The 10,000-nt window shown below is 43.4% G+C and overlaps 1 protein-coding gene across 3 annotated transcripts in view; it reads right to left on the bottom strand.

The window, feature by feature from the left end:
• LOC123504467 (protein O-mannosyl-transferase TMTC2-like) overlaps window positions 1-10,000 on the bottom strand; it is a 158,664-nt gene that overhangs the window by 11,101 nt on the left and 137,563 nt on the right. For all 3 annotated transcript variants that reach the window (XM_045254993.1, XM_045254992.1, XM_045254991.1), the window contains exons 8-9: window positions 6,802-6,942; window positions 3,880-3,961 (exon numbers count right to left, since the gene is read on the bottom strand). In XM_045254993.1, the coding sequence (XP_045110928.1) occupies window positions 3,880-3,961; window positions 6,802-6,942 (223 nt within the window). The remainder of the gene's footprint in view (window positions 1-3,879; window positions 3,962-6,801; window positions 6,943-10,000) is intronic.

Here is a 10,000-nt window from a genome sequence, read left to right as displayed (position 1 = left end):
ATTATACGAACGTCCTTGCGTAATTAGAATTTGCACCAACCAGAGTAAAACATTTTCTTGATATGTGTGGAGGACAGAGAGAGAGAGAGAGAGAGAGAGAGAGAGAGAGAGAGAGAGAGAGAGAGAGAGAGAGAGAGAGAGAGAGAGAGAGAGATGATGATGTTAGCGATGAGGGGTGGAAAATGGAAGCAGAGAAGGAAAAGAGGAGGAGGAGGAGGACGAAGAAAAGAGCGAGGACGACGACGAGAGACGAGAATTAGTCTGGGTGGGTGTTCAATCGTGCAGAATTAGTGGTGTGGGGTGTTGTCTTACTAAGAATTATTGGTTGAAGGTGATGGATTGTTTAGGTGGTCATCGTGTGGGAGAAGGAGGGGAGAGAGGAGGGAGAGGAAGTGGGATACAGAGGAGGAGTAGAAGAGAGAGAGAGAGAGAGAGAGAGAGAGAGAGAGAGAGACGAACAAAACCAGTCATAGGCAAACAGACACACAGACAGATAACCGAATAGACAAGCAGACAGACAGACCCAAAACCCCAAAGAACACATCCACTTTTCTCTCCAAATCCACTAATCTTGCACCATCCACTGCATCCCTTTAACCCACCCCTTCTTTGCCACCGTCTCCTCCATCCCAATGTCCCTCCTCCCTCACCCTATCCATCCTTCCTTCGTTCTCCTTCGCCTCATCCTTTCCAACTTCTGACTTATCTGCGGTCTAATTATTAAAGACACACTTAGGACACACTGCACTGGTCTCCCCTGCTCCTGATACTGGTACGCACGGTTGGTTCCTTCACAGTGCGACATACCAGTGTATCGCCACCCAGTTCTCACCTCTATTCATTACCACAGTTGAGGTTGATTTCCTAATATGTGGTTTGTCCGTGTTCCTCCCATGTCCTCTCCCTGTCCTATCGTCTCCTTCTTATGTATCTCTCTACCGTCTTCTGCTCTTGCTGGTTCTTTTGTGCCGTCTCTGTTTCTTACTTATCCTCTGTCTGCCTGTCTGTTTTTCTTTCTATCTATGTGTCTGCCAGTCTATCTGTCTGTATTTCTGTCTGTGTGTGTGTATCTGTTTCCAGTTTTCTATTAGTATGTGCTCTTCCTCTCTCTCTCTCTCTCTCTCTCTCTCTCTCTCTCTCTCTCTCTCTCTCTCTCTCTCTCTCTCTCTCTCTCTCTCTCTCACCCCCCTTCCCCTACCTCTTCCTCCCTCTGCATGCCCTCTCCTTCTCTCTCCTCTCTCTCTCTCCTGAAAATCGGGTCCTCCGGGAACTTGGGGTCGACGGTCCGGTATCAGAGACCCGTTGACACTTCTACTTGATGACAGTGGCTCTAATTATTGAAGATTTAGGGAGACCAAAGGACCATCCCTACCCCGCGGCATAAAGGTGACTTTCCTAGCTTGTGTTTCTGCCTGCCTCGACCATGCGTCCCCGTGCGGCGTGTGTCCCTTTGGTGTAGCTAGGTGTCTCCGTGGCCGTGGGTGTCTCCCGACCATTATATTGAGACCATCAAATTAACTCTGCCAGCCCCAGTGTGTGGTTTTAATAAGGCTTCGTTCAGGAGACCAATGGTATGAGGAGGGGACGGCTAGGAGGAAAGGAGGGAAGGAGGGAGGGACGTAGGGACGGTAGGTGGTGGTGGTGATAATGGTTATATTTGGTTAAGTTTCATAAAGTGTTGTGTTCGATTGGTTTTGTGCTTGTTGGATTGGTCTATGTGTGTGTGTGTGTGTGTGTGTGTGTGTGTGTGTGTGTGTGTGTGTGTGTGTGTGTGTGTGTCTGGCCAGATCATGTATTCATACATCCATTAATACCAAATTGAGCATTGTACATTAATCCACTCCGCATGGATTCTCTTCCTTGAACTGCAAAATCTTCACCTCATTCATCCTCCTCCAGTCTCCCTCACCCCACACACCGTCCGCCTCGCCACTACCAGTTCCCCACCCACACCCACTTCCCGGTCACCACACCCACCTCCTAGTCCTCGCCACACCACCGCATCCCGCCCAGCTACTCCATCACATCTCTCTTCCTCGGTCACATCCCATATACTACCACCCCATCACTTTCTCCATCCCTCCCACCCTCTCCCATACAGTCCCACCTCTCCTCCTTTCATCCCACACCCAACCTGCTATAGATCCATTCCATCACCACCACCTTGTCCCTTCTCGCTACTCAGGCGCCACTCCATATAGTTTTTTTTTTCGGTAGCATAATGTGTATCCCAGAGTAGCTGTGCTGTTCCTAATGATGTAGTTTTTTTTTCTTTTTTTCTTTTTTTTCAGGTGACTGACTTGACTAGATCCGAGTGTATAGATCACCTGGTTAATGTTTTTTTTTTTTTTGTCGTTTAGGATCCATATTCTTGTTATTTTGTCATTTTGGTTGTCTTTCTTCTATTTTTTTTTTTTTTTGTAAATTTGTGATTACTGTTTCTACCGATACGTATCTTTCCCTATGTCAGTGTCTCGGTTTCCTTCTTTTATGTCTGTGTTTTCATTTTCATGTTGCTCTCAGAAAAGTTGATTCAGTCTCTCTCTCTCTCTCTCTCTCTCTCTCTCTCTCTCTCTCTCTCTCTCTCTCTCTCTCTCTCTCTCTCTCTCTCTCTCTCCACCCTACACTTTCACTCTCATTTCTCTTTGTCTACCAATCAGTCTCTCCTCTCGATCCTTCACTGACTATATCCCTCTATCTCCCGCTGTGTTCTCCTCCTCCTCCTCCTACTCCTCCTCTTCTTCCTGCTGCCGTCTCTCGCCATGGCAGGAGCGGGAGGCGACAGCTGGGTCAGGCTGGTAGTGGTTGGGACTTCTCTTCGGCGATTTTGATTGCAAATGAGGAGCGTGGCCTGGACCTGTCAGTTGATAGCATCGTCGCCGCCGCCACGACCCCTCCTCAGCCACTACCACTACCACCTCCTACTCCTCCTCCTCCACCTCCACTGTTTTTTTTTCTCTCTCTCTCTCTCTCTCTCTCTCTCTCTCTCTCTCTCTCTCTCTCTCTCTCTCTCTCTCTCTCTCACACCTATTCCATGTCCTCTTTGCCCTTTCCTTCTTTTTCCTGTGTGTGTGTGTGTGTGTGTGTGTGTGTGTGTGTGTGTGTGTGTGTGTGTGTGTGTGTGTGTGTGTGTGTGTGTGTGTGCGTGTGTGTGTTTCACTCTACCACCAGCATCACCATCATCACCCTCATAATCAGCTATTTGTTCATTTTCACCGGTGATTATCGCGCCACCGCTGACTCCATCTCCTTCCTTGTTCTCGCCAATTATTTTTCCATGTCACCACAGTGAGTCCTTACCGTCCGCCCATGTTCTATTGCTCCTACCTACTGTAGCACGACCCCTGGCTGTTATAGTTCTTCCTTGCATTCAATCTTTCTAGGAACCAGTGTAGGGTGTTCTAAAGTATTTGAAGCAATTGTTTAAAAGAGTGAGAGGAAATTAGTCTTTTTTTTCTAAATTTGACTATGTATATCGAAGGAATTTTGTTTCACTTGTGTGCTATGAATCTTGTCTCTCTCTCTCTCTCTCTCTCTCTCTCTCTCTCTCTCTCTCTCTCTCTCTCTCTCTCTCTCTCTCTCTGGTTTTGTTTTTCTACTCGTATTAGTATTCTGTATCTCATTATATTAATCTGTGGCTCTTTGTGTGTGTGTGTGTGTGTGTGTGTGTGTGTGTGTGTGTGTGTGTGTGTGTGTGTGTGTGTGTGTGTGTGTGTGTGTGTGTGTGTGTGTGTGTGTGTGTGTGTGTGTGTGTGCCTATTGTGGTGTCTTTAGCGTATGAGAGAGAGAGAGAGAGAGAGAGAGAGAGAGAGAGAGAGAGAGAGAGAGAATGCGAGTGTGTTGTCTTCATTTTTATCTATGTTAATTTTGGCTACTTACCAAAGTGTTGATGAACAGTAGAGTCGTTTGGAGCGAGAGATTTGGCTCGCTGAAACCACTCCTCGGCTTCCCCAACGCGTTGCTGCCCGGGCGAAGAGACGATGTGACGAAGCGAGGAAGCAAACCAACAAACCAGCCAGCCAGCCACCAAGTCAGGCAGCCAGGGAAGGGAGGGAGAGAGGGAGTAATGACATTAGCTGGAGACACGGCAGATAGGAATAGAAAGAGGAGGGATAAAAGGAGGGAAGATAAGAGTGATGGAGAAGAAAGTCAGGTTGGAGAAGTTAGGTGATAGTAAAGAATTTTTCATGTATGTATTTCTTTCTCTCTCTCTCTTTCTCTCTTTTCTCTTTCTTTTATTTAGATGATGGTTGAAAGATATATTAAAGAAATCAGTTAATTTTGAAGGTGACGGAAATTTCTGGATATTGTGAAAGTTTTTTAATGATGCAACTTAATTATTTTTTTGTTATTGTGATTGAATATTTTTTTTATATATTCTTTTTTGTTAATTAATTTAAAATATACTTTTGGTATTGATTAGTTTATTCGTATACAAATGTTTTATCCATAGATATGTCTACTTTCTCTCTCTCTCTCTCTCTCTCTCTCTCTCTCTCTCTCTCTCTCTCTCTCTCTCTCTCTCTCTCTCATTAATTTCTGAGATCAATCCATATTTTTCGACTTTTCTCGTGAGTGTTATTTATGACTTTCTCTCACACTGTCCTCTGTCGCCCCTGTCATTGTCTACTTTCATAACCACGAGTGTGTATTCTTTATTTTTATCCTTTGTTTATGGTCTGTGGTCTCTCTCTCTCTCTCTCTCTCTCTCTCTCTCTCTCTCTCTCTCTCTCTCTCTCTCTCTCTCTCTCTCTCTCTCTCTCTCTCTCTCTCTCTCTCTCTCTCTCTCTCTCAACCCTCCCATCTCCATCCCTAAACCCCGAGGCAACATTCTAGAAATCAGTGAAACCATCTCAGCAATCCCAGCCATTCGAAGCACCACGAAATGCGTGTATTAGTGCACCTTCCGATCATTATTCACTTATTGTGTCACTCTCCTTCCCACCCTCCCTCCTTTAAGCTGCCTCTCACAACCACCTTCTTCCTTGCCTTTCCCCCCTCACCAGCCGCCCTTCTTCCTCCCTCGTGTCCTTCCTCCTTCCCCCACAACTCCCTCTCTGTCCTCGTTGATTCATGGACTCCTAATGACGTCGTTGACCGAGTGATTATGTGATTTATCGAAGAGATGATCGACAACTGACTGGCTTATGCCCTCAGTGATTAATTGGGGAGAGGAGAGGTGGTGCGCTTGCCAAACTTCCCCTCGTCAGTATCTATCGCCTCTACCATCGTTAATGTGTGGCCGGAGCAAGTTATTAGTTAAAGTGTGTGTGTGTGTGTGTGTGTGTGTGTGTGTGTGTGTGTGTGTGTGTGTGTGTGTGTGTGTGTGTAGTCCATTAGCTATTTGTCGTAAGTTCAGAAATGAGAATGTATTTTTTTTTTATTTTAGGTACTGTTGCTGTTGTTGTTGGTGTTGTTGACAATAGTGGTGATGTTGATAATGATAATCTATTAGGTATATGATAATTTCTCGTGTGTTTTTACAGTTTTTTTTTTTTCTTCATCTAGTTTTGTGTGTGTTTTGTGGACGAGGTGGTGCAACTAAGGTCTCATTAACGAATGGATATTAAGAGCAGATCGCTCATATTTGCTCCACTAGTCTTTTTGAGTATTATCAGTTTTCATCTAATATGTGTCTTTTTTCCATCGCATCTTTGCCAAGTTTTAATTGTTGCCTTGGGGTAGAAGAGAAGAAACTATTTTAATTCAATCACAATTTGAATATCGTAACTGACTCATTCAATACACATTTATCACTCAACTTTATGAAATTTTCACGCATTTCTACAAAATTTTTAAGCATTCCACATCAACTACCTTTCAATATTTGGTAATTTTACACGCTTTCCTCTTTATCCTCTAACATAACCACCTAACTCCTGCTTCGTTCCATTTCACATAGTTCTAGTTCTTCTTTTAGGATTTAAGTTACAGCATCTCGCCATCTTCAAAATCCGCTACTCTGCTCAGTTTACCTCTACACATCATCATTACGGCCACACTCGTTTTGGTCGTTCGGTATTTCCTTCACCATTACTTATCCTCAGCGTCTTTCATCTCTGTCTCTTTTTTTTTCTATACAAGCATTCATAAATATAGATTTGTTTACGTAGGGAAGGTTCAGAGTCATTGTCCTGCAGCTGAAGATACGTATTGTATTCGTTGTTTCTTTCTTCTACACTCTCTTTCTATCTCTCTCTCTCTCTCTCTCTTTATCTCTCCAGTTCTTTCTATTTTCATGACTTATTTCATCTAAAAAATGCTGTCCCACAATTTTGTCCTTCCTCCTTCATTCCTCTCTCTCTCCTTTACTTACTTATTTACGTACCCACTGACTGACTGACTGACTTACTCAATCAATCACTCAGTAATTGAATTACTCATTCTCTGACTTATACAATTCACTCAGTCACTCACTCACTCGTCCATTCAATAATTCATTGACACAGACCCACACCCACACCCACACCACACACACACACACACACACACACACACACACACACACACACACACACACACACACACACACACACACACACACACACACACACACACACACACACACACACACACACACACACACACACACACACACACACACACACACACACACACACACACACACACACACACACACACTTTCATTCAGTTACTCACTCACTCATCGAATCACTGAATGAGTGAGTGACTGACAAACTGGCTGACTCACCCACTCACTTTCTTGATAATTTATTCACTCACACATTCCCTTTCGCACTTCACTCACTTACTCACTCACTCAATCACTCCTTCACTCACCATCTTGGCCAGTAGCTTGCCGTACGTCAGGTGTGCCGGGACGTGATCGTTCTTGACTTTGAGTGCCTCCAGATACCACCTCTCCGCCTCCTCGAACCTCTCCAGCTTGAAGAACGCCTCGCCCAGCATGTTGTACAGGCTCTGTGGGATCGAGACGGAAAGTTTTAATGGTCAGTAACGTGAACTCGGAAACTTCTTCCTTACTTGCTTCTTTATTTCGTTCTGACTATAAGTGTCAGGAGGGAAACTTTTTAGATTAAAGGTCAGTCATATTGCGTATATATAAAGTAGATAGAAATGTTAGCCTTCCACGGACAATATGCAAGAAATAAACACATTTAGTAATTAATAGTGAACATACACTATAGTTTGCTACTCGACTCGTTTCTCAGAATGGGTTGCCTTATGATATGGACCAAAAACTCGTGTTATTAAGCACTTTATTGTCTCAGACAATTTTTGGAAGCCACAGTGACCTTATAAAGCCTTGAGTCCTTATAAATGTTTTCTATTGTTGATGTGGAAACTGCTAAACTAACACCAAAATTATGAAAAAAAAAAATATGAAAAAACAATATAATTTTTACTAGTAATACTGTGGTCTCAAGTTTCACGAGGGTTAAGTAGTATGGATTAGGTGGCAGTAGATGAGTTTAATGAAGAATTTTCCTCTTTATGATTTGTATCAAGAAGTTGTATCATTAAGTTTTATCCTTTAAATATAATTAGAATATTACAAGTAACGGAGATATTGTTCTAATATAGTGCTAGATTAAAACAAATGGCTGTGTTTTAAACTAATACTATTTGAAAGTGTACCATTTATAATTCCACATCGCAGCACATGAATGAAAGTAGCTCATATAAAACCCATAAACCCTAAGTAAATAAACCAAGGAATTGGATACTTAATAATGTTGTATTTCGCTGATAAGTTAAGAGTATTATAACTAGTTAACTAGTTAATGCTCAAAAGCAGACTTCTATCAGAAAGGTCTTCCTGAATAGAGTGAAGTTCTTAATACGCTCTATGCACGAGGATTCTTAAGAACAGTACAATGCTGGGACTGGTGAAGAGAGAGTGAGGCGGAGGTCGCTTAGGGGGGAATAATTCATGTCGCTTCCGAGGAACAAGGAACAACTATGCAAAAGGAGAAGAAAAATAGAGAGGAGAAGGGGAAGAAAAAAAACTTTTATTAAGTAATAGAATGTTTGACATATAAACGACCATGACGTCAAACAAGACAACTAAGAATAGAGGAAGAGAGAAAAGAAATATAGAATGGTTAGGAAGAAAAAAAAAACTGAAAACACAAAATAAATTAGAGCGACGAGTTAGAAAGGCAGCAAAAAATAGCGTAAAAACACCATAACAACAACAACACCCAACTCTCATCCATAAAAATTCACTTCCACGGATAATTAAATCAATGAAGAGTGTTAATGGAGAGGATCACGAAGAGAGAGAGAGAGAGAGAGAGAGAGAGAGAGAGAGAGAGAGAGAGAGAGAGAGAGAGAGAGAGAGAGAGAGAGAGAGAGAAACGAGTTCATGCGAATTTACTCACACACACAATATCGTATTTTCTCCTTGCAATATAAAACTTATAAAACTTAGCTATCAATCCTTCATGTGCAGCAGGAGAATAATCTTAAGAGTTTAAAGAAAAAAGGTTCGCAGAATTTTTGAAGCAGAGAGAGAGAGAGAGAGAGAGAGAGAGAGAGAGAGAGAGAGAGAGAGAGAATATCAGTTTTCCTTCCTCCCATACAAATAATTAAGGTTGCAGTGTAGGGGCCGGATAAAAGGCAGCTCTCTCGATGTTAATAATCCGGTCCGGAGGAGATGGCTAAGATAGCGGATGAATAATAGAGGTATCCAGTGGGTCTGTCAGCCTCGACCCAGTGCCTCTACCGGGGGAAGTGGACGAGGCGACAACGGCTGTCCGGATACGGGGAGACTAATGTCCGGATATAAGGTTACTAATATCTGAAGGCGAGGCAACGTGTGTCCGGATGCGAGGTACAAAAGTTCAGACATGAAGTTGTTGTTTTTTTTCTTTTTTTTTTTACTCATGTTTTCCTTAAGGGTTGAGTTGCGTCTGGTTTTGGTAAAGGTTATGTGTGTGTGTGTGTGTGTGTTGTGTGTCGCGGCGTTAGAATAAACACAAAAAGTTGCGCTCTAATCTAAGAGAAGTGGAAGTCGCAGAAACAGTTACGTGTTCCAAATGATGCTGACAGTGATTGTGGTGATGGTGACGTCAACGGCGCTGGTGTGTGTGTGTGTGTGTGTGTGTGTGTGTGTGTGTGTGTGTGTGTGTGTGTGTGTGTGTGTGTGTGTGTGAGAGAGAGAGAGAGAGAGAGAGAGAGAGAGAGAGAGAGAGAGAGAGAGAGAGAGAGAGAGAGAGAGAGAGAGAGGTGCTGTAGTGGTATTAATATAGTAGTAATAATCAATGCTTTAATAATAGTCTTTCTGAAGATGTTTAATTGCCACATACTATGCTTGGCAACTAGAAATGGCAGTAAATTTAGTGTAATTATTAAAATACAGCAATTGTCTTTGTGGCAGTGAGTATATATAGTGATAGTAAGTACAGTGAAACGAAATGAGTGGAGATGGTATTGTGAAGATGACAGTCGCAATAGTAATGCTTCGAGGTGTTAGTGTTGGTGACGGCACTAGTGAAAAACGAGAGAAAAACCTTGACCCTTGGCAGTGAGGGACGGGAGGGTTCACAGGCATCGCGAAGAGTGAGTGGTAGGGCAAGGTGACGGGTGAGTGTTCGACTTCGGGAGACATCCTGCGGGTGAGTGATGGGTGAGTGTCCTCGGATGATCAGCATTCAGGAGGGGTTGTTTAGCTGGCTAGAAGAGGAGGTGGGGGAGGAGAGGGGAAGGGAGAGTGAGTAGAGGGGATGGTGGAGGGTGGAGGAGCAGGAGGAAGAGTAGGAGGAGTAGGAGGAGAAGGAAGACTAGTGGCAGGTCTCAGGTTTGCTATTATTTCTGGTGCGACCTTTGAGCGCAAGGGCCTATGCCGCCTGTACACACCTTCTAAATCGACTCATTGATTTATAAGTCCCAGGTGTCAATTTTGCTTGTCTCGGGACGCGGGATAAGGTGTTATGAATTAATCATATGTAATCCTCAACAACGCTGGCGAAGGGGACGGAGGGACGCAAGCCACGGCAGGTTAGTAGGCGGAAAA

This window comes from Portunus trituberculatus, chromosome 16 (assembly GCF_017591435.1).
Source record: "Portunus trituberculatus isolate SZX2019 chromosome 16, ASM1759143v1, whole genome shotgun sequence".
NCBI classification, from domain to species: Eukaryota; Metazoa; Arthropoda; class Malacostraca; order Decapoda; family Portunidae; genus Portunus; species Portunus trituberculatus.
Note: the sequence above shows the minus strand (reverse complement) of the source record. Positions and strands in the feature narration are given on the sequence as shown.